General features: G+C 36.3%; 2 protein-coding genes across 2 annotated transcripts; one reads left to right on the top strand and one right to left on the bottom strand.

Moving 5' to 3' along the window:
• Window positions 1–19223, bottom strand: skic2 (SKI2 subunit of superkiller complex). The gene is made up of 29 exons (XM_056254496.1): window positions 19157–19223; window positions 18786–18907; window positions 18554–18675; window positions 18340–18457; window positions 17265–17379; window positions 17106–17180; window positions 16950–17003; window positions 16691–16848; window positions 16435–16605; window positions 16035–16180; window positions 15232–15378; window positions 15038–15122; window positions 14845–14951; window positions 14603–14749; window positions 13657–13756; window positions 13327–13539; window positions 12202–12312; window positions 11996–12107; window positions 9615–9733; window positions 8286–8417; window positions 7988–8125; window positions 7023–7127; window positions 5694–5829; window positions 5438–5564; window positions 5147–5357; window positions 4232–4342; window positions 2489–2707; window positions 805–945; window positions 1–455 (listed from the first exon to the last, which is right to left on the bottom strand). The coding sequence occupies exons 1-29, from the start codon at window positions 19167–19169 to the stop codon at window positions 255–257; spliced, it is 3756 nt and encodes a 1251-aa protein (XP_056110471.1). The 5' UTR covers window positions 19170–19223; the 3' UTR covers window positions 1–254.
• A 150-nt stretch (window positions 19224–19373) lies between these two features.
• nelfe (negative elongation factor complex member E) lies at window positions 19374–24511 on the top strand. The gene is made up of 11 exons (XM_056254495.1): window positions 19374–19480; window positions 19641–19725; window positions 20649–20718; window positions 20795–20940; window positions 21023–21097; window positions 21743–21780; window positions 21864–22135; window positions 22300–22444; window positions 23232–23286; window positions 24015–24117; window positions 24215–24511. Exons 2-11 carry the CDS (start codon window positions 19651–19653, stop codon window positions 24286–24288), a joined length of 1053 nt encoding a protein of 350 aa, XP_056110470.1. The 5' UTR covers window positions 19374–19480; window positions 19641–19650; the 3' UTR covers window positions 24289–24511.
• The last annotated feature ends 1046 nt before the right edge of the window (window positions 24512–25557 follow it).

Here is a 25557-nt window from a genome sequence, read left to right as displayed (position 1 = left end):
TTTCAGATACAGCTAATTTTATTGCTGTATAATCACTTACAGTTCATAACTGGTGTCAACCTCCATTTCATATTGAGATTACAACTTTGGTCAGGAGTGAGGAGTGTATCACTTCTTCACTCATACATGCATACTCAACTCATTGTAAACATGCACTCAATAATTCAAGTACAGATTCTTAGGTCCATATTCTGTACACTCTCTTTTACATCACACTCATCAACACACAAAAACATTCTGCCTCCTCCTGTCTCTCAGTGTGTGTAGAGTGAGGCAGTGAACACAATGTCTCTGCGTATGGCCAGTGAGGCTCTTTCCATCTTGCTGCCCAGGACGGAGTCGCCTACAATGCGAGCAGCCTGTCTCACTTCCTTCAGGACCTCGTCCAACCTCTGGATACAGCGCACGATCGTCCCCTCCTGCACATCTGTCAGCGCGGCAATCTCAGCAAATGGCTACCAAACAAAAAAAAAACACCATCAAAAAGAGGTATAAAATTGTCTCTGTCTAAATATGAATGAATATAGCTTATCTTTGATCAGACTTTCATATCATTGCATTACATAGATCTACATGTTTGTACAAATTTTTATTATAAGATAGATTACGCTAAATTAATTAGTATGTCTGTATGTTAATGTATGTGTCGGAGTAAAAAAAAAAAAAAAAAACTTTTAATAATATATATATACAGGTATATATATATATGTGTGTGTGTGTGTGTGTGTGTACATGTAGGCCATGTTTGTTTGTGTGGGAGTAAATAAATATCATTTCTTTATTTGTTTTAAGGTCAGTGCTCACCATGCCTCTTGCCCAGCAATACACAACCTCAGTCAGGCCAAACTTGAACTGGGCCACAAAGTCTTCAGCAGTTTGACCTATCCCACAATCCCTCTGCAGCTCCCCAATACGTTGTGCTACACAGAGTACTTGATTGATGCCCTAGAAAAGCAAGATAATAAGAGAATAATGAGATACATTATATTAAATATTATATAATGTTTTATTACATACACTACCATTCAAAAGTTTGGGGTCAGAACGAATTATTATTATTTTTTTCAGGAATTAACACTTTCATTCAGCAAGGACGCATCAATTATTAACCCTATTAATTGATTGAAAGGGCTAAAATGTGTATAGTTTTGTATATTATTCATAGTGAGATCTCTTAGTATAGCACTGCGTCAGTCTGTTTTGTCCTGTGCTCCACTCTTGTCTCCATCTGATGTCTAAGTGCTTACACAACTAGAGCAAGGCAGGCAATGTAGTCATGCAGTCAAACTGTGGCTACATTACCTGTACGCCCTCACCTCACAGCGTTTCAACAGCAAGAGCATTTTCACAGCGGTTTACAAGCCACTGTGAACTATAAAACTCTTGTGTGCTTTCCAGTCTAGTGTCATGACTTATTCACTGTCCCTTTAAAGCAATTCCATGTTTCTGGGCCGTTCGACAACACACACCGGCATGTTCATCTGCGACTGCATCCTTTGCGAAAGGCATAAAGCAAAGAGGCCAGGTCGCATCCATTAGATTCTTATGCACATCTCTTGGGTGTTGAGCTCACAGAGCTGTACAAATTTACATCCATCCATAAACATGATGACAAGCGTATCGGATGCGTTATATTCTAATGGATGTGGGCTCAAATAAAATGCTTGAAGCGTTTTAGATGAGCATAATGAATTAGGTTACTTGTGTGATTCATACAATTTCCTCAGCTTTTAATCTGTGGCTTGAACAAGTTTTAAATGTTACATTGGCTTTCAAGTGCCCCTATTATGCTTTTTCAGATATTACATTTCATGTAGAATGTTATACAGCTGTTTGTGAATGTAAAAGGTCTGCAAAGTTTCAAAAGATCAAAGTGGACAATAAATAAGAGTTTTGCCTCCTAAAAGAAAGAAATGATTCTGAACTGCCAGAAACAAGTCGTAAATAATTCCAGTCTTTCTTCCTGCACAAACCTAAGTAGGTCTTCAACAAATTAGCATAATGCCAGCCAGCCTATGGTCTTCATTAGCTGCATGCGAACAATGTCTACTTTGACCCGCCTTTGAACACTGTAGTTGTAGTTGAGGCCTGCAAAACTTTGGTTTGCGTTGACGACGCTGTCATTACTGTTCGTATCTCTGTATAGAAGTGCTAAGGAAGCCTCTAGAACTGAAATTCATATATGATAATGGGCATTCGTTTCCAACACTTGCTGTAAGTGGTAGACCAATCACAAAAGACTGGGCCATCTGACCAATCAGAGCAGAGTAGGCTCTCAGAAAGGCGGGGTTTAGAGAGACTGAATAAGAAAATGTATGCATTTTTTCAAATCCTTTAAAATAGCATAATATGCTATTAAATGTATTACAATGATATTTTTGATTTAAATTTAGTACATTTATTTTCCAGTCCTGGGATCAAAATGTGAACTATTTCCGGGTTTTTCCTTGACCGTGGGAATGCGGCTGTGAGCAGAGAACTGCATTACCTCCTGTAGCGTGTTGGTGATGTGCGGGTCTATCTGGGTGTTTTGTGTGAAGATGAGGCAGGACAGCAGGGCGGCGCTCTCCTCAGGTGCGAGAGGACTCAGAGTGTTCTCAAACAGGAGTTCAGTCAGTAACAGCTCATGACTGCTGATCTGACACGCCACACGTCCTTTCAGCTGAACCGCCCCAGTGCTGTCCACATACTGCAGAGCTTCCAACACCTGGGAATACAGTGCTATACTGTTATCACTGACTGTTTCAGACATTTAATGGTGATATTTAACACAATAAACCAGGTGAACACAGAATAGCACAAAATTTCAATGACTATCAGTATTGGCTAGTATTAATGTTTTAAATGATCAATTCTAGTCTGATTAAGAATACTGGATGCAAATGATATTAGATTTTTATTTATTTATTATTAAACAGTTTACACAATTCTGTCCCAGGTTTTAAAAGCAATTCGCTGTTATCTTTTTTTTAAATTGTACAAATAATAGGGGTTTATGCCAGATTTAACTTGAAACTTCAAGGTATAGTTCACCCAAAAATGAAAATACGGTAATTTATTTAATCACTCTCTTGTCGTTCTAAAGTTGCAAGACTTTCATTCATATTCAAAAGATATTTTTAATGAAACCTGAGAGATTTCTGTCCCTCCATTGAAAGTGAATCCCATCAAAACTTTGACGCTTCAAAAAAAAAAAAAAAAATCAATAAAGAGAACGTAAAAGTAATCCATAAGGCTCCTGAAGAGACATGATCATTTTATATGATGAACAGATTTAATACAGGTTTTTATTTACATAAAAACTTTGATCAAAGCATATACATCAGGGCTTAACACTAGGGATTTTTTTCTACTGGCCAGTGGTTTGAATTTTTACTTGCCCTGCAAAAATGTTCACTAGCCCTGCCACAAAGTGAGTAATAAATAATTAAAACAATTATTATTGTTTTCATTGTTTTTGACTCATTTAACCTTGTATTCTGATGAATAAGATACAGATACCAGTAAACCTTTACAAATCTCATTTCCAATTTCGATACCAAAGCAAAACTACCTAGCAAAACCCACCTAGCAAAACTAGCCTAACTAATACATTTCAAACATTATTAAAGACAAGTAAACAGTCAGAAAAAGAAAAAAAAACTACAAGCAATAGCACAAAAATTTCAAGTGCAAGAAGATGCGAAAGAGAACGCAATTCAGTATTTACACGCTGTCTGAGAGGCGTGAAAATCACTTAAATACTTTAATTGACGTGACATAAAAATGTGCAAATAATAAACTTTTATGGTGACGCAGCACTGCGCAATCGGGACAGTGACAATTCCTTCTATGTCCCAAGCGTCTTTCACATTGGCCCTGGGGGCATTGGGCACTACCGGGCGGGCAGTCCTTATTGTTGAGCCCTGTACATAGCGCACCACATTATATGTGAATAAAAGCCTAAATTAAATAATATTGATGACAGAATTTAAATTTTTGTGTGAACTATACAGTACTATACAGTTGCTTTAAGCCTAAAATAAATGCTATAAAAAAGGTTATTGGCAGTTATTGCTAATTAATAGACTTTTCATAACTTTTTTTAATTAGTGAAACATGTCTTTATGACTATATATGAAACTCTTGTTAATAATTTCAAAACTGTTTGTAAAAGAATGTATTACTTTGCTACTGAAATCTATACGTAGACATGCAGTAGAACGACTAGGTGGACTGCAGGTGAACTGACCTTGATTCTCTGATGGTACTCAGGCAACAGTGTCAGGGACTGATCAGACACCAGGAACAGAAGCTGATCAAGCTCTTCTTGTACACTCATCCTCTCCTGTACACGCGCAAACTGAGCAAGATATTCACAGAGAGAGAGAATATGAAAACTACTCCATCATCAGCACACTGCAGAAGGTCTTCTGGAAGTGATTACTGAGAGCTAATGAGACACATCCTTATTCCGCCCTACCAGTCACACTCAATAAATGAGAGTCTGTGCACTTGGGAGAGTTGCTGTGCCAAATTACTAAATATGGATGGGAAAATACAGGACACATTTGGATTATAAATGACATTTTTCCTTGTGTCTGCACAGTGGATTTTGACCTAAAACAGCAGGAAAAACACTACCAAACAAAGGTTTGGGGTCTGTGAGATTTTCTTATGTTTTTGAAATTAGTCTCTTATGCTCACCAAAGCTGCATTTATTTGATCGAAAACACAGTAAAAACAGAAATATTGTGAAACATTATTACAATTTAAAAGAACCGTTTTCCGTTTGAAAAGAATATTTCAAAATGTCGTTTTTTTCTGAGTTTACAGCATCATTACTCCAGTCTTCAGTGTCACACGATCCTTCATAAATCATTCTAATATGATGCTTTGCGGCTCAAGAAACATTTGTGAAAATAGTTGTGCTGCTTAATATTTTTATGGAAACCCTGATATTGAACAGAAAGTTCAAACGAACAGCATTCATTTGAAATAGAAACATTTTGTAACATTATAAAAGTCTTTAATGTCACATCAATTTAATGTTTCCTTGCTGAATACAAGTATTCATTTCTTTCAAAAGAAGAAAAAAATCTTGCTGACCCCAAACATTGGAGAGTAGTGTATGAATGTGACGCATAAGTATGATAAACAGACAGACCTGTTCAGTGAAAGTGGGCGAGTGGATACAGTGGAAGTCCTTTAGACAGTCCTGTAACACTCGTTGCCTCATCACTCCCTCCACCACATCCACACCCTTCAGGTGCAGGTCATTCACGGGGTCAAAGGTCGTAATGCCCCTGGGATTGGCTTCCGCCAATCGCAAGAGCTCTTGAGTTGCTGTAGAAATAGCCTGACCTGGTGGATCAAGTCTAGGAAGGGAATTTTCATTTATTCAAAGCCACAGTTCAACAAATGCAAATTCGCTAACAGATTTGAGCCAGACACACACCTGAAGCGTGGCTGCTGTCTTTTATTGTAGTTGTCGATGATTCTCTCTGGAATGACCTTGAGGGTTTTGGTTGTGATGGCAGAGATGTCCTGCAACTTCAGTTTCTGCACCGTATGACTGCAGGGTCCTACACACAGATACACTATATATTAAAAAATTTCAACAAAAGATGTTGAAAAAGTAGGTGTGGTGTTCATGAAGACACCGGTGGTGATTTTTCTGTGTGTGTGATGTGATGCTGTGTGTGTCTGCTTACCCTCTGGAATAAACAGTGCAGTGCTGTAGATGGGAAGTAAGACTTTATTAGACTGATCATCACCCGCCGACTCCTCATTTCCCTTCTCACAGATAATGAGAGCGGTGAATGTACGATTTACTGCATCACTGGACACCTATGGGAGGAGATGCGAGGAAAGTGGAGAGAAAGAGAGAGGAAAAAAAAAATAGGGGAGAGTGAGGTGAGATGTGCAACTTTTGACTTCATTTTTCCTCTCGAAAATACACTACTGTAAGTTTTTTTTTTACTTTAAAGAAATTAATGCTTTTATTCAGCAAGGATGCATTCAATTACTGTCAAAAGTGACAGCAAAGACATTTATAATGTTACAAAAGATTATTATTTTAAGTAAATGCTGTTCTTTTAAACATTCAATTCATCAATGAATCCTGGAAAAAAAAAATCACGATTTAGGCAGCACAACTGTTTCTACTGCCTTTTAAGACTTTATATTAACGTACACATATTCTAACAGAAGAGATTAGAACAGCCCCTACTCTGTGTTTTCAAGTCTCTGTTAAAAACCTACCTGTTTTCTTTAGTATATTGATCTCTTCTCTAAGGTTAGTTTTACCATTTTATATTTAAGTTTGATACTGTTTTGCCACTCCTGTATTTCCATTCTATATTTGAGTCTGATAATGCTTTGCTACTCCTGTTCAACTACTTTATATTTGAATCTGATGCCGTTTTGCCACTCCTGTTTTTACATTCTATATTTGGGTCTGACACTGCTTTGCTACTCCTGTTTTACTATTTTATATTTGAGTCTGATACTGTTTTGTCACTCCGGTTTTAAGGTTTCGCTTAGCTTTGCTGCTCTTATTTGAGCTTTATGTGTTGTTATGCAGGTCTTACTATCTTTTAATCTGGTTGTGCTGTAAAGCAATTTGGTCAGCCTAGTGGCTGTTGTAAATGTGCAATACAAGTAAAGTGAACTTGACCTTGATATTCAATATTAATTAGTTGCTTTTTAGCATGCATATTACTAGCATACTGGCTGTTTATTTGTACGTATAAAGCACATATTAATGCCTTATTCTGTATGATCCTATTCTACAACTAACAGACCATTAACACAGTTTTCCTTCAATAAACTCCTAATTACTGCTTATTGGTAATAAGTAAAGCAGTGTTACCAGAAAATCTTACCCATCGCAAACTTTTGAATGGTAGTGTAAGTAAGTGGCTCATCTTACCCCACTCACCCCTACTGAATACGTGAAAGTGTCAATGGCCATTGCTGCAGATCTGTGTTTATGTTGTTTATGACATTGAGTAAAATGTGTTCATTATGCTATCACACACCTGTAGAATGACTCCCAGGGCATTGTGATGCTGGCTGTTGTTCACCATCACCACCCTCCCCACAGACAGGGCTTTGAGTCCATTTACTGACTCCAGCACAGCTCGCTGCCACACACACACACACACACAGAACGACATGAGTTTGCTGTCAGTAATGTGTATATTACAAACAGAAAAATGATTTACAAGAAATAAATGGTGAAAACTAACATTATTGCCAAACAGTGATAGATAAATTCTGACTAGTTCTGCTGAGAACTGGTAAGGGGAAAATAATCATATTTGCCATAAAAAAAATAAAATAAATACAAATCAAATTTGATAATTCACTAAATAAATAAAATATTTTATAAATGCAACAAATTAATAAAACTTAAAGTGAATTAAATGAATATACTACATGAATAACAAATAATAATTATTATATGAATACATTTTAAATAGTATATAGTTAGAAACAATAATTTGTCAACATTAAAAACAAATTTGGATAATACTTGTAAATCTTTCTTGACTGAAGTGGTCTGTTGGTCCTGAAAGCACTTGATTGGTCTGACTGCTCTTAATTTTTTATAATAAAAAAAATAATATTAATAATAATACAACAAATAAAAAAAGATATAACTTTAATAAATTCTATAAACCTAATACACCACATTTTTATGGCGGCTACAGTGTTATTAATATTTATTTACATTTGTTGTTTAAGCTAGCTAAATATTACCATAATGGCTGTCGTTTGAAAATAAATAAATAAATAAATAAAATGTAAACAATTTACATTTTATAATCTAATCATTTTAATTAAATCATGTAATATACATTTAAATCGTATAATCTTAATTTAACAATTTAACATCATAAATTCACCGAAATGCTGTGAATCTAATATCTGTGTGTGTGCAGCTCTGTGATAGTGTGGTATACAAGTACACTGGTACGTGTGTATGTGTGTGTGTGTGTACCTGCAGGGTCTCTGTGGTGATGCGCAGCTCTGTGATGGTGTGGTAATATGACAGTAAATCAGATAACTGCCCCTCTGTGTCCAGCGGAGGGAGAGAGGAGAGCGCGTTTCTCAGCTCAGTTATTCTCTTCTCATGAGTCTGAGAAACATAAAGACAGAAATTACTTGGCTAACCGAAAGATTTTCAAAACATTTCATCACATATATCAGCCTTTTTGTAAAATTGAATTACTGGGGCATGCAAACCCCACAGACATTTCATCGTCACCCAGGGGCTGGAGGGATATGAGGCCGTTTACCTGCGTATCCCTGTGGTTCTCAGAAAAGCTCCTCCTCATCATGTCGGTAACCCTAAGGGCCTCCACACGCAGCAGATTTAGGATCATTGTGTAGGTCAGTCTGAACTGAGACTGCAGCACTGTCGGTTTCCCCTGACACAGGAAAATAGCATACATTATTGCCATCTCTCTGTGCTCTTGAATATTGAACTAATTATCCATTAGCTTTGATTAATTCATTGACTGCCAATATTTGAGATATTTTTAAAGGGTGTGTCATACAAACAAATAAACTAATAACTGGCTTCAAAATATGACAAATAATAGACCACAATGTAAGGGTGTGTACACATCGTGCCTCTTTGTAAATGGAGTTGACATTCAGAGAAGGTCCAATCACGAGCGGCCCTTGACAACACACAGATTACTGGCCCATCTGAGAAAACCTGCACTGATACTCATCCTGCACAGACTGGGTCAAACTCATTTTGGTTTGTTGTTTTATTAACCCGTTTATTATTTGCTAAACCAACTAGATCATTATATTTTCAGAAGATCTGCCTATGAAAAACTCATCGCCATGATGCAAGGATGATGTTGTTGATTCCCAGGATATACAGAAGCACATAAAAGAACTAAAACTTTAAAATTTAAATGAAAACTGAAAATATACAAATAAAAGTGAATTCAAAATAATAAATACTAGAATATTATATACATAGATTATATTATAATATTTATACTATAGGACTATAATAAAATCACACTGGTTCATAACTTAAAGTATTAAAAAACACTAAAAATCAGCTCTGAAGTCTGTGGGTGCCATGTGGAGAGCAAAATGACAACAGTACTAGTGAACCCTGGTGAGTTTTGTGCTGGAATGACAGTGTATATCGAGTCAATAAACCAGGTTCAGGGGTTAATAGACTGAACAGCAGTGATTGGACACAAAGAGGTTAAAACAGCTCCAGCAGAATGGACACTCTAATGAAGAAGAGCCCATTCACTCACACTCGATCCACAAGAGGATGACAGAAGTGCACTCACAGGCTGCATAACTCTAAAAAAAGACCCAGGACATTTGTATTTGGCTCCAGATTGAACAATCAGACTGCGGTTCACAAAGAGGAGCTGGGATATCTCATCAGATCATAGAAAAACCTAGTGGAATTTTGGGGGTTTTTTAAAGTAAAAAAAAAGGGGGGGAAATTACCAGCTATGGCCAAAATAACATGTGACACTTTACACAGTCTTCTCACATTTTTTTCAGACAAATGTAAAAAGAATCATCAGCAGTGAGGCCTCGGACACGACCTGAAGGTGTTTAATGCAGAGTGCAGTACTGACCAGCATCATGGCGTGGAGGTCTCCCATTTCATGAACTCCAGCCTTACAGAGAATGATGACGGTCCCTGTAGCATCCAAACCTCTTCTGCCAGCACGACCTGCCATCTGAATATACTCACCTACACACACGCACACATTTATATAGATCAACTGGAACCAGTAAGATTTTTGGCATTGTGACAATATTTCTATGACAATTAACCAACAATTAAAACAATCATAAATTTAGTACAACAAATACTATCATTAGAATTTTAGAAGTCAGTAAGATTGTTTTAAAAATAAATTAATACTTTGTTCAGCAAGGATGAATTAAATTGATCAAAAGTGACAGTAAAGTATTTTTTTTTAAAGTTCATTTGAACTTTTTATTCATCAGAGAATCCTGGAAAAAAGTTTCCACAAAAATATTAAAGGGATACTCCACTTTTTTTGGAAATAGGCTCATTTTACAACTCCCCCAGAGTTGAACAGAGCTGAACGTACCATGAGTGCAGCAGGCGTAATGATGACGCAGCGCCTGAAAATAGTTCCGTTGTGTTGACGGAAGGTGGCCTATTTTCAGGCGCTGCGTCATATCATTACGCCTGCTGCACTCATGGTACGACAGTAAAGTTTCTTGATTATTACGCAGGAATGAGAGTATAGTTCCTAGCCATATCAGCCTAGAAAATCGCAACTTTACATTTTCCGTCGGTCTTGGTGCACGATGTAACTACAGAAGAGTCAAAATATCGAAACTCTTTGGTCATTTTTTTTTTTAGAAATGCTAATGGTCTTGTCCACTTCAATGATGTATGCTAAGCTATGCTAAAAGTGGTACCGCCAGAACCGGAGATCGGCTGAATGGATTCAAAAACGGTAAAACTCAACAGTTTAACTCTGGGGGAGTTGTAAAATGAGCCTATTTCCAAAAAAAGTGGAGTATCCCTTTAAGCAGCAATTAGCGGCAGTTCTGGCAGGTCACGTTAGTCAAGCTTGCATCAGCTGACTCTCAGCTGATCCACGTCTACCTATAGGAATACGACGCCTATCACTGTATCCATATATAAGCTCCTTCAGTATTATCAGCAGGTAATTAGCTCAGGAGCTAATTACCCTCCTCCATCTCCAGCTCCTCCTCTCGCCCAGTCAGGATTTGGCATTCTGATTCCCCTTGAATCAGAATAAATTCTCCAATTATGCTGTACTTTAAAATCTTGAATTAATGATGTCTGGCATACATTCATGTTGGTTCTGTTCCGTTTACCCTAAGAGCATGCTGCTCTCCATGCTAGGCATGCAGGGAGTTATTGCCCAGAACAGAACCATACCGCCAATCCAAACTGTATGCTAATTGCCAATCGTATTTGACAAAAGTGGTCTAGACAGAACGGTTTTCGACATTGATAATAATAAGAAATGTTAATATATATTAGAATGATTTCTGAAGGATCATGTGACACTGAAGACTGGAATAATGGCTACTACTAAAATTCAGCTTTGCCATCACAAGAATAAATTACATTTTACAATACATTAAAATAGAAAACTAATATTTCACAATATTACTGATCAAATAAGTATATGCAGCCTTAGTGAGCATTTTACCCTTATTTAAAAAAATTCTGAAGAAATCTCACTGACGCAAAACTTTTGAACGGTAGTGAATCTTTCACAATTAAATAATATATCTTCGTTTTTTGCATTACAGTAATGAGAATGTTTGTTGAACATTACAATAGGTTACTGAGAGGGAGTCATGAACATTACAGTGCAAAACATCTTCATATTCCTAACAAAAGCTTAATTTTCTTTCATTAAAATATAATTAAACAAATTTCTTTCTTTTGATTTGGGGGTGAAACATGACCATGTCCTTGATACGTTTTGTAACATTTTCCCAAATATTTCATGAATATTTTGTGTCTTCGACGCAAACAGGACCATGTACTCTCAAATGTGTGCTTTGACTTTAAAAGAGGCCAGCAATACTCTCTCTCTCTCTTCCCTTTTTTATACACACTATTATTAGAAGAGATTTGAACAAACTCAAGCATCTCTCACACACACATCAAAGGCCTCCTGCTGTGTTTCCCTAGACTCACTGCAGTCCAGTCACATCTGCACTACCTCAGCATAATTAATCTGCTCGTTCATTAGAGATGGCTAACTCATCAAACACCTGGCCATTGGCAGCGCCTGTCTGCCTGTAGAGTCTCTGCCAACAAGTATCTTTTTATAATGTCTATTATTATGATAATACAAAATAATTATCATTTTAAATTAGAATAACTGCAACAGGCATGCCAAGGTGATGCAAGTGAGGGTATATTTGGACATTAACATCTAACGACAGGCACATCATTGTTTATAAGGCAGTAAAGGAGATGTGTTTTTACCGGGTAGCAGGTTTCTGAAACCTGTGCCGTCGTGTTTGCGGATGCTGTCGAACACAACGGTTCTGGCGGGCATGTTCACACCCATGGCAAACGTCTCTGTAGCAAACAGCACCTAAAGAGTGGACAGCTGCAAGTCACCAACTCTCTCCTTAATCTGATTTCTTTAATCAAATAAAGCTTGTATTAAACAAGTCCATAAGACAAACCTTTACTAAACCTTTGGAGAAGAGCATCTCAATAACCTCCTTCAGGATTGGCAGGATGCCGCTGTGATGAACACCAATCCCTCTCTTTAGCAAATCACGCATCAACAGGATCTGTGATGACAAAATTACACTGATATACACCATAACTGTATTAAAATTACTTTGAAGGTTTCATTATACACATAAGTATCATGGTGGATGTTGACAAGGCCAATTCAATTTTTTTTTTATTTAGCAATTTTTTATATCATCTACCTAGTTATTATTAATAACTGCACCACTCTTTTTTTTTAATTTACCAAGAATTTTGTAAAACAGGATAATGCATATTTTTCTGTGAATTTTTCAAATACATTTGAAAAAAATATTCAATTAGAGTTTATATTAGGTGTCTTAATATTTACTTAGAGAAGAAATATTGTTAGGTACAATGTTCTTCATGTGTTAATGTTGTAATGTAAAACACTTTTGCTATTGATCTGGGATCTGGGTAAATTTAGGGACAGGTTTTGTGGTACGGTTAGGTTTAAGGTACAGCTGTAAATACATGCAGGTATTTTTTAAATATAAGTACAATGTAAAACATGTATCTATTAAATGATTCATTTAAATGTTATTACAGCTAAAGACACTTAATATAAAGTGGGTCTAATTAAACATTCAAATTGAAAACAACTAATGATTTCACAATATTGGTGTTTTTACTTAATTTTTTATCAAATCTTCTTTCACAAACATTAAGAAATCTTACCAACACCAAACATTTAAATGCTAGACAAGTACATAATTTATCAGTAATAGGAATGGGATTTTTTACATTGCAGTTTACATGTTACTGAAAGGGTCATGTACAAAACATCTTACGTTTCCTCAAAAAAATAAGCTTGATTTCGTAAAATAAAATGTAATTTTTCATTCAAATCTTTCTTTTGATGTCAGGTTAAACATTTATGTTTAAATTATTTTTTTTTGTGTAAATTAAGTGTCGATTCAATTTCAGCATTTCTTTTTGTTATCAATAAATCAGCATTACATCGACCATTAGCCACCTTGTTTTCCAGATATCTGCATTATCCAATGGAAATCTCTTGGTGGACCGCTACTCTGGACCCAAATCTCATGTACCTGCGGTAACTGCCGATCGGCTCCTCTCAGCCTCGTCAGGCTCTTCTGGAGGAACGAGTGTATCTCGCTCTTCTCTATGGAGCTGGTGAGGTCCAGAGAGTTCAAAGAGCGGGCGTTTTCATCACAGCGTGTCCGAGAGAATGTGAACGCCACAACTGGAGTCTGCTGCCTCTGAGACAGATAGTTCAGCAGCGTCTGCCACACTGATCGATCCTGACGGAGCAATGGGAGGATGCAGAAAACATCATAAAAACACTGTTTTTGGAAATAGAGACCTGTTATGTTAGATAATTGACTTAAAAGGAAATGACTAAAGGTACAGACACTGACCTGACTGGCTGTTGTGTTGTGCTGTGATACGTTCTTTGAGCCAAAAGACTGCGCATGTTTACTTGTGCGTTCCTTCTTGGCGTCCACTGCGGCATAGTAGCTGAAAAACAAAACATTTGTTTCAATTGAAATGAATTCACAGGAGCCCTTTGCTATAATTTTGCAACACTTTCTTCAAAAGTTCATCTAAAATGATAGTCTAAAAACGTTCATCTAAGTTTCTTCAGGTAAAGACAATCATCATTTAGTATTATACACCATATTCAACACTGTTTCTGACTTGTATTTACTAAATAAATACATTTGAGTTGATATTTTATCGTAATTACAGATTAAGATTAAGCTAAAAATAGTCCATTACAATGTAGAAATCAATCAATCAACCAAGCAACTAGATGAACATTCCAAACACATTACAATATTAATTGATTTATTATTATTAATAATAATCTGAAATTGAAGTTTACACTCTCTATTTTAAGTTATCTTTAATGTACTTGAATTTATGACCTCTGCATATCAGCACAGCTTACTGTCTTTTTAATATGGCCAGGCCAAGTTACTGAATAACTGAATATTGGTATTTTTAAATGACCCATTTTTGCAGCCAAGTTTCAATAAATGATCTGGGTAGACTAGGAAAGAAGCTTTGTGTAGTGAAAGTTTAAAAGATTCCAATTTCCAATCAATGCAAATATTTTACTTTCTAAAGAAATCTGAAAATGTATCACAGTTTCTACAAAAATATTAGGCAACACTGCCAGCAAAACTGTTTTCAACACTGATAATAATAAAAAAAGTGTTTCTTGAGTAGCGAATCAACATATTAGAATGATTTCTAGAAGGATCATGTGACACTGAAGACTGGAGTAGTGGCTGCTGAAAATTGATCTTTCCCTTTATTTACAGAAATAAACACTATCAAAATAACCGCCCAGGAATATACCCTTTAGTGAGGAAGTTTCCAGAGGGGTCCAGCAACAGGAAGAGCTCTTTCTGAGTCTTGGTGCTGTTGCCGGTGTAGAGATGGTGCTCTAGAGGAACAGGCCTCTTAATTGTGCTGATCACATAGATGTGCCGTTTCTTGATTCGCCTGAGGAAAGAGAAAGCACACTAAAACTATATGATCTATACAATTTTAAAAGCAGGGTAAAATTCAGTTTCATGGCTTTAAGAATATACACACACCCGATCCATTCACTGAACTCCACTGAGTTAGGCACCGTGGCACTCAGCAGGATGATGCTAACATGTTCTGGCAACATGATGAGCACTTCCTCCCACACCACTCCTCTCTGAGAAACAACAACAGCATATGAGATCTGAATGCAGTAAAGAGAAAAGCAAAACTGAACTAGATTTTTTTTGGTGAATTCATCACCTCTGCATCATTGATATAGTGAACCTCATCAAAAATGACCCATTCCAGATCTCGAATGACCTCTGACCCGTTATAGAGCATAGATCTGTTAGGAGGAAGACATACCGATTGACAAAGATAGTCAAAAAATTCATTCACATGACAAACTAAGAATTATAAGTAACTGACATGAAGGCTTTCTATTGTATAATCACCTCAAAATTTCAGTGGTCATGATGAGACAAGAGGCTTCAGGATTCAGCTGGACATCTCCAGTCAAAAGTCCCACGTCACCGAACGTGTTCTTGAAGTCCCGGAACTTCTGATTGGACAAGGCCTTAATGGGGGATGTGTAAATGGTCCTGTCAGGAGGAACAGCCATATTAGTGAGGGCCATAAATATAATGTCACAGTAAGGCAAGTTTAGATGTAGCACATTTCATACACAAGGGTAATTCAAAAAGAGCTTTATATCAACATGATTAAACAAATTATCACAATTGAAAATAAATGAAAATTGATTTAAAATGTACACTTCCTTTCAAAAGTTTGTAGGTACACTTTTTAAAAAATATATTTTTTTAATGAAATTAATACTTTTATTAACCAAGGGTTCATTTAATTGATCAAAAGTGACTGCAAAAGACATTTATTATGTTGCAAAAGATTTCTATTTCAAACAAATGCTGTTCTTTTGAACTTTCCATTCATCAAAGAATGATGTTTCCACGAAAATATTACACAGCAGATTTCAGAAATGATCAGCAAATCAGAAAAGATTTCTAAAAGCAGCTGGAAATTCAGCTTCGCCATCACATGAATATATTACATTTAAAAATATATTCAAATAGAAAACAGTTATTTTAAATTGTAATAATATTTCACAATATTACTTTTTTTTTTTTTACTGTATTTCAAATCAAATAAATGCAGCCTTGGTCAGCATAAGAGACTTCTTTCAAAAAACATAAAAAAGGAAAGTTATGCAATCAGTAGACATTGGGTCTCACATACACACCTGGTCATGTGTTTCTGGGAAAGTGCAATTGCGTATTCAGCCACCACGGTCTTGCCAGCTGAGGTGTGGGCCGCAACAAAGACTGAGTCATGAGCTTCGAGTCGGAGAATAGCCTGCTTCTGAAACACGTCCAGCTCAAAGGGATACTGAGAATGGGGCAGGAATTGAGAAAAAACAACCCAAATAAACAAACCTTTGTTTCAGTGAAATCTTAAAGGGGTCATATAATGGTAGTATATGCACTTTTTCAAAATGAGTGTTTTCTTACAATACTAATGAGAATTTTTAATTAAAGTATATTACAAACTTTTCATTTAGACCCTAAAGAATCAAATAAACTTGTATGAAAATGGCATTATATGACCCCTTTAAATATCATGTGCATATACTGAGTTCTGACCTTGAAGGCTGGATTAGGGATACGTTTGTAGAAGTCGTCACAGGGTGAGGTGATATCCACAGGAATGGCCCATTTTTTATTGTCTCCCTTGTCTTCCTCCTGAGGTTTCTTCTTTTGTTCAGTCAGACTTACAGTGTTCGCTGGAGGCTGAGAAGGAGTGTTGCTCGAATCCTGAGGAGAACATATCTTTAAAATGACTAAACAAACACAACTATGGGTTGGGTTCTTAAGAATCATTTCTCAAAGTTATACACACTTTAATTCCCAGGTCCTCCAGGCTGTTAGTTCTGGGAAGTTTAACGGTCTCCTCTTTTTGTGACGCTCCTTCTTTCTCCTCTGGCAGAGCGTCAAGGACATCATCAAATGTCGACAGGAGTGACAGCAGGTTCACCTCACTCTTCATGGTTCTGGCTTCTAAAGAGATTAAAAGAGCACAGTTTTGGATTGAAATGCACAACCTAAAGTGGGATGATGACATGGTACTACACATGGGGAGAACAATAATGAAACCAGACCTTTGTCACTGAAGTCCATACCAGCCTTCAGCCCTGGAGGAACCGTCAACAAATCTAAGACAAGAAACAAACACAGTTCACAGTTTATTTTTCTGTCTCTCTCACACTCACAAATGATTGTGTACTGAGAAAAACAAAACAGATGAGATCACCAACCTTTCTCAAAGTCAATGTCTTCTTCCAGCTCTGACTTTTTCTTAATCTGCTCTAACGTTAGTTCCTCCATTCCGCCTGTACAAGGGACAGCAGAGTTTAAAAACAGGATCTTTTTTAAACAGAATTATGAGACATTTATTTAAATATGAACCCCCGCACCTGGCAGAAAAGGATAGTTTGTGTTACTCCCTCTCAGGCTCTCTGACGGAGGTCCGGGCTGTCTTTGTAATGAGAGAGAATTTTTTGCAGACAACCCCGTGTCCTCTAATAACACCTGACATAATGAAAAAACAACAACAACAATTATAATACATTATGAAAAGTTGCAAGAACATTTTCTGTGATTTCGGGCAAACAGCAAAAATAATGATTGCTTTCCATTGACAGCTTTCCATTGGCTGGGCAAACAAATAGCCCCGCCTCAAACTGACACCCCTGGTTGATTGAGAAGATGTTGGGACATTCAAATAAACAAAGTATTATTTTAAAGAAATAAAAATTTCTTTGCAAAATCAACCTAGTGTTATTTTATCAGGATTATTCTGTTCATTTATAAATATATACATTTAGTTTTATTTTAAGTTTAAGTTTTAGTAATTTTGTTAGGTGCTTTTGTGCTTTATAATAGTTTTTGGATTTGTATTAAAATATTTTTTTAATTAGCTTTACAATAAAGTTCCATTTGATAACATTAATTAACCACATTAATGAACATGGACATAAATAAAACACTTCTAAAGCATGTATTAATCTTATTTAATGTTAATTTCAATATTTACTTATACATTATTAAAATAAAAAATGATATCTGCTCATATTATTTAATGGACCTGAGTTCTGTTTTTTTATTAACAAACATTAACAAAGATTAAGGAAAACTGTAACAAATGTTTTGCTCAATGTTCATTAATGTAAGATAAAGAATTATTAAACTAACGTTAAGTAACGAGACTTAATTGTAAAGTGTTACCATTTTATATTTATTTCAGTGTTACCATTTTATATTTATTTCAGTGTTACCATTTTATATTTATTTCAGTTTTAGTAATTTTACTACAACATTACTCATTTTTGTAAGTTTTAAGTTACTAAGTTTTACTTTTTTTATTTCAGCTTTATTTCAATTAACCTAAATTATTTTTATATAGTTTTAGTTGCCAATAACAAACTATCTTTTAATATTAAGCTGGAATAGGAAAATAAACACAATGTAGTAGATGTTTTCCCGTGTTACCTCAGTGAAATCCAGCAGCATACCGGTGGTGGGATCTCTGACCACAGACAGGCCAGAGTGCAGTGGAGACAGGGAGCAGTGCAGGAGAGAGTCCACCTCTTTGTCCCTCTTACTTATCCTAAAGGACACATTTGTAATAGGCAAAACTAATTAAAGATATGAAATACATGTTACAAAGACAAGCGCTATCTTTTGAATACGTCTCATTTCATACTTAAGGAACTTGTGGAAGGCATCATCTACATCATGTACTGGGAGCCAAGCAGGATCTCGCAGAAAACGCTTTTCTACCTCTGTTTTTAAGTCCAGACAAGTAGGAGGAAGCCCATGAGGGAGCTGAAAAAGATTAAAGAATGTAAAACAGCATGAATACAAAAAGTGTTACTTAAATATAAATATTAGCTCACACACATGTGTTATTATTTTAGTATTAATAAATGACTAACTGTGCTGTGTGGAGGCAAGGGTTTGTTTTTGGGCAGTGGGTGTGTGATGAGCTCAAATCTCCCTGAGCAGCCCATCTCAAGCAGAGACAGGGGCAAATCATTAGGACCAACTGGGGGCAAATCTACAGACAGAAGAAAACAGCAGTTCATCAGTACCGCTGCAATTAGAGGCAAATGCAAAGACTACAATCTAGGGCCATATTACTGTCAGATGATGTAGTTTACAATATAGTTGCTGAGCTGGCTGTAATATGAGCGACTTATGACACAAAGCAGGTAAATGCTGAGCTGGCTGCTGGTGATATTATTATACTGCGACAGGAAATCACGCAGAATTACAAATAAAAACAGTACTGTTATATATTTCATACCTATTTTGTCCATGTTACCCTGCAGTTCTTCAGTAAAGTTTCAGTCCTGCAGGAAGCTGCGCAGAACTAAAGGGACGGAAGTTTTTTTTTTTTTATTAATATTATTTCTATTTAGTATTTTTCAACATAACGGTCTATGTGCGTGATATAAAATAAATTTCCGTTTTTAACACATTTAAAATGGGTAAAATAAAAAAATAGGTATGGACATTTTTGTTTTGTTTTGACTGGATCCTCGGAAGATAGTAGATGACGTCACATTCGCGCGCCGAATAAGGAAAACTGCAGACGTTCATTCTTATAAATTCATCCTTCGAATTCACGGTAATTAAATATAAAGTAGCGTCTTTTATGCAGTTTACATTTTTTTAATGAAAACTGTTAAAAGCCTTATGTAACGGAAACATCGATAACGTGTTAAGGTGATGCATTGACTGGAAAGGACATCTGTTGTAACATATTACTGTTGTTATTCTCTCTTCAGATCCATCGAAATGGCGATATTTCCCAGCTCACTAACAGAAGATGAGGAAGCATTGCAGAAGAAATATGCCAAATTAAAGAAAAAGGTGAAAAACTATAGTTACTGTTTTCAATATACCAATTTTCTGTAACCAAAAATTGCTCAAGTCAAGTCACATTGTCACATTTATTTATATAGCGCTTGCTGCGCTTTAGACAATACAAACAGTTTCAAAGTAGATTCACAGTAAAAAAAAAAAAACAGTGTTGTGTTAATGTTGCAAAATGTATCAGTCATGAAGCATTTTCAGCTGTAAAACATCTCTGCAGAGGACAATAATGTAATTTTTTAGCTCAAGTCAGTTGATTCAATGTTGTGTCAATTATACAGTAGTCAACATTTGAAGTGGAACAAAACCTTTCATCAAAGTTACATGATTTTGAACAATATCCGTTCTTGTCTTAGGACAACTTTGATTAACTTTTTTGAACCACTTCAAATGTTGACTACTCTGTGTATATATACAGTCATGTGAAAAAGAAAGAACACCCTTTTGAATTCTATGGTTTTACGTATCAGGGCATATAAAAAAAAATCTGGTATTTAAATGAGGTAAATACAACCTCAGATGAACAGCAGCACATGACATATTACACTTTGTCATTGTTTATTTAAGAAAAATAAAGCCAAAATGGCTCATATAATAATGAGCAAGACAAAATACTACTGAAGTCCAATTTCACCATATAAGAAAAAAAAAACATGCATCGGTAAATCATAGTTATGGCATACTAATTCATAATTATGACGTTTATCACATAAAAAGTCATAACTATGACTCATAATTATGACTTAGGATGTCACCATTTTTTATTACTTTTGTTATAATTATGACTTTTACCAAAGCATGATTATTTTTCTTGCGTTGCGGAAATCGGCTTCCATAAAATACTCATATATGCATGTATGTGATATATAAACTATCCATTTTACATGTTATTTTGTCTACCTTTATTTCACTTTATGTAGAAAAAGGCCCTAATGGCTCTGAAGAAACAGAGCTCCACAAATCAGACGAGTCAGACAGGACTGAAGCGCAGTAAGTAAATCTGTGGATCTCTGGAATTTCCAGATGAAATCAGTGCTCTACGAATGATCTCGCTGTCTCTGTTAAGCTTTGTCAGATCAGCCAGTGGTGGACACAGCGACAGCAACAGAGCAAGCGAAAATGCTGATCAAGTCTGGAGCCATCAGTGCCATCAAATCAGAAAACAAGAACTCAGGCTTCAAGCGCTCCAGAACACTCGAGGGTAAACTTAAAGTAAGATGCTTTTTTTTAACCTCATTAATGTCATACTTTTTCTGTCATACATAGCTATTTATGGAGTTTCTTTATTTCCCAGGATCCTGAGAAAGGTCCTGCTCCAGCATTCCTACCATTTCAAAGGAGCGTCTCTACAGATGAGGAGCCTCCTGATGTAATGTTGGTTTACACTGTAGAAATGATCTACTCACGGCTGTACATTTCAGTGATTTATTAGCCACAGCATCAAGCAGAGCCCCTTTAACTGTGGTAAAATGGCCGTAACGCACTTCCTTATGTGGCTTACAGCTTTTATAAAGTGGTGGCAACAGTTGTTCTAACTCTAATTGATGGACCTATTGATGGAAATAAATGTTGTGATGTTATTTCCACAAGATCTTGCATTGATCTTGTATCTCTGTAAAGTCTCCTCCAGCACGACTTTCAAATAATTTAAGGTCTGGACTCAGAGGTGCCAATTCATGTGTAAAAATGATTCTTCATGCTCTCTCCCAACCATTCTTTCACAGTTTGAGCCTGATGAATCTTGACATTGTCTTCCTGGAATATGGCCATAATGTGTCTTCATACAGTTTAAGAAATTAAAAGCTACACACTAACATCAGTTAGGGTTAGAAGAACTGTTGCCAAACATATGAAATGCTTCAAAGATAATAATCACTGCAGTAATGATCCAATCAAGTCTATGCATTGCTATGTCTTAAGCATTTGCCTATTTAATTCTAAACAGTGACTTTTTTTGCCCGTTGGATGTGTCCGTAAACTTGACTTTACATAATGTTGTTTCTTCTCGCTGTAGTCTGCTAAACGGGCCCACAGGAAATCCCTGTATGAGAGGTGAGACTGTCAGACTCAGTGTAAAGAATAATATAAACCATCATAGAAAGTCGAATATTAGACTGTTTTTTTCTGTCCCACAGTTTTGTTCCTGGAGATCGATCTCGTGATGATGAGGGAGGGATGTTGATTCGAGATCCTGAGCGGGATCGGGAAAGAGAGGTAGACTGGGAGAAAGATCGAGACAGAGACCGGGACAGAGAGAGGGACCGTGAAAGAGGCCGGGAGAGAGATCGGGATAGTGAACGAGACAGGAGCCGGGATAGAGAAAGGGACAGAGACAGGGACAAAGATCGTGACAGGGACAGAGAACGAGACCGAGAACGAGACAGAGAGCGGGACGGACCCTACAGACGTAAGTGAATCTGTGAAACAGTAAGTTGATTTAAAATAATTCATATTGTTGTATTGCAATGTTTATTCATATTTCATGGATATGCGTTTTGTAATACTTAATGATAATAAGCTTTGTTCTGTTGAAAATCTGGAAGTCTAATTATTTTCTGTAATGTTGTTCAGGGTCAGACTCATATCCAGAGCGCAGAGGGGTGCGCAAAGGAAACACAGTGTATGTATACGGCACAGGTTTAGTGGAAGACAGTTTGCGCTCAGCCTTTGCTCAGCATGGCAACATCATCGACCTTTCAATGGACTCACCACGCAAGTACGATTGTTTTCTGATCCTATTGGACATTTGGAAAGGGAGGAACCTACTCACTTGATTGTCTATAGAAAAGCGTATAGGATTGATTTGGTTGAAACAGGAATAAATTGAGCCAGGATCTAGTATATTTTGTAATTTTAGACATCACTAGGAATTAGTGATGTCTAGTGACTTATAATTAAAACTAGGAGTTTTAATTCTAAGTTTTATCTTTTGTAATGGTAGATTTACAGGGATACACAAGAACACTACCATTCAAAAGTTTGGGGTCAGTAAGATTTTTTTTTTAATTTAAGGCTAAAAACACAATTTAAAAAATACAGTAAAAACAATAATTTTGTCAAATATTATTACAATTTAAAAGAACTGTTTTCTATTTGAATATATAGTAAAACGTAATTGATTTCTGTGATGGCAAAGCTGAATTTTCAGCATCATTACTGTCTTCAGTCAAATGATTCTTCAGAAAATTATTCAAATATGCTGATTTACTGCTCAAGAAACATTTTTATTATTATCAATGTTGAAAACAGCTGTGCCTATTAATTCTTTTTGTGGAAACTGATACATTTTTTTCAGGATTTTTGTGACAAATAGAAAGTTCAAAACGGCAATTATTTGAAATAGAAATCTTTTGTATCCTCATAAACGTCTTTACTGTCACTTTTGATCAATTTATTGTATCCTTGCCAAAAGTATAATTTCTTTAAAAAAAAAATCGTACTAACCCCAAACTTGTCTGGGAAAACAAAATATTATTATTATTTTTCCCTCTGTCTCTTACCAGTTGTGCCTTTGTGACCTTTGAGAAGATGGAATCAGCAGACCAAGCTGTGGCAGAGGTCAGTGGTCCAATCTCTTTATGGGGCCACTTTCTACACTATTGTAGCATCATATTTTTATATTTACAATGCATTTTCTCTGACCCTAAATTCAACATGTTTTTGCTGCTTTAAGACTTCCATATGTAAATAACCTCAGTTATGACAGGCTAATCACTTCACATGTAGTCGTTCACTTCGCATGTGGTCAATAAGGACTAGTCGTTATCCATATTTGTTTTGGTAATCCATACTTGATTCTATACTTGCCGTATACAAGGCCATAGCAGAAAAAATATTTTGTCTATCCAAATTGTGACCTTTATATATTACTTTTTTTTTTTAAATATTTCTATTTAGCTTTAATTTGTTTTATTTCAGTTTTAATAATTTTAGTATATCAACTTCTATTTCAGCTTTATTTCAATTACCGAAAATTAATTTGAATAGTTCTGGTACATTCGAAGCCGACCACACAAGTGATACTACTTGTGAGCACTCGCCTACAGTCATGCAAGCTCTAATGGTCAAGGTTTGCAGCTTAGCATCCATAAATAGTCTGATGTGGACTGTGGAGCTTTGTATTGTGTATATTCAAGCTTAGTCTACATTGTACATCAACATTCCTGTATTACAAATGCACAAGGGAAATCCTGTTTTCTGTTATATGACCCTTTACAGGCATTAGGATTTAACACCTTTATTTATTCACTTAAAGAAACCCTTTTTCCACTCTTTCTGCCTCTCAGCTGAATGGCACTACTGTGGGTGACGTCAACATCAAAGTCAGCATTGCCAGGAAGCAGCCCATGCTTGATGCCGCCACAGGGAAATCTGTCTGGGCCTCTCTTGGTAAATGAGGACATTTCACAGGGAAAAACTGTCAAGGAGACTGAGTGTTGCACACTTGACTAACCCATTTCTCCTTTTCTATCTCCATCCTTCACAGCTGTGCAGAACAGTGCCAAGGGCTCGTACAGAGACAAACGGAGCCAGGTCGTCTACAACGAAGATTTCCTTTGAAAACAGTTGTTTAGCACATGCTAAATTTCTAAAGAGGTCCACTTAGATTGTCTACTTAAAGCAGACATTTTGTTTTTCATAGAAGTGACAAAGTAAATCTTACTTTTCTGTCATTTTCTTAAGTAATTATCATGATGTTTGAGCATGTTTACTGCTCAGTGTCTCTGGACATTTAGCTCAGTTATGGTTTATGTTGTTGTGTTCAATAAATCAATCAAACGTCTACGTGTGGAGCGACACTTAACAATCTGAACAAACTAACAAATTATTACCTCAGTGAAACAACAGGCCGACACTATAAGCTTCTTTTCAGTTTTTCAGGTGACATCAAGTGAATCTGTGCTTAGTATGGATAGCTGTGTATATGAATAATAACCGATTTACTGCAGTCCTCTGCTGTGTGGAACAAGCTCTTCCCCGCAACAATCCACAACATTAGATGCTATTGATGAAATGAGCTCTCAGACATTGCAGTGCTCTGGTTTTGCCTAAAGGGAAACAGAATACAAATACAGAGGCATGCACTGTTATATAAACGCTGTTTAGCATTTCACAACTAGTTGGCAGGAACTGAAAAAGGGAATAGCAATGGGTTGTTTCAACTTTCCCATCCTGTTTACGGCAATGTTTAAGATGATCTCAATTGTGACGAGATATGGTGAGATTGCCAGCGTTGGGCGGCTACATGAATGGTATTAGAAATATTTTTTTAGACAGCTGCATATACAAACTGACAAAAACATGGCCTTTCTATTCATAAAGGAGTGGGGAATGACCGGATATCATTCAATGTGGAGGGGGACAGTATCCCAGAAATGGTAGAGAAGCATATTTGAAGCTTAGAGAAAGCCTACACAGTAGATTATTTGGATAAACACATGGCAGGGTTGGTGTTGAAGCAACTGAAAGAGGCCTGGATAAGATAGATCATTGTTTCACACTGTACTGGTTGCTAAAGATGTATGAGGAGGTTAAGACAGTTGCAATGACAAAGATGGATAGCAAGGCTAACAATTACAGCAGAAAGTCGCTTGGCTTACTACGTTGTCTTTCAGACGTAGCACTGTCTAGAAGAAATGTATAACAGTTATCACTTTGGGATACAAACAGGAGAAGTCACATCTGGAGCTACAGAAATCATCAGATCAGTCAGTAAGAGGTGGCCAGGCTTGCATCAGAACTGGACATGCTTTAAAAGCGGAAGGGATTGTGAACCAGTCGGTTTCAAGGCTGAAGTATCAAGAGATTGTTGGAAGAACCCAGATAGGA

The sequence above is a fragment of the Rhinichthys klamathensis genome, unplaced genomic scaffold (genome assembly GCF_029890125.1).
Source record: "Rhinichthys klamathensis goyatoka isolate OS25496 unplaced genomic scaffold, OSU_Roscu_1.1 h1tg000111l_1, whole genome shotgun sequence".
Taxonomy (NCBI): domain Eukaryota; kingdom Metazoa; phylum Chordata; class Actinopteri; order Cypriniformes; family Leuciscidae; genus Rhinichthys; species Rhinichthys klamathensis.
Note: the sequence above shows the minus strand (reverse complement) of the source record. Positions and strands in the feature narration are given on the sequence as shown.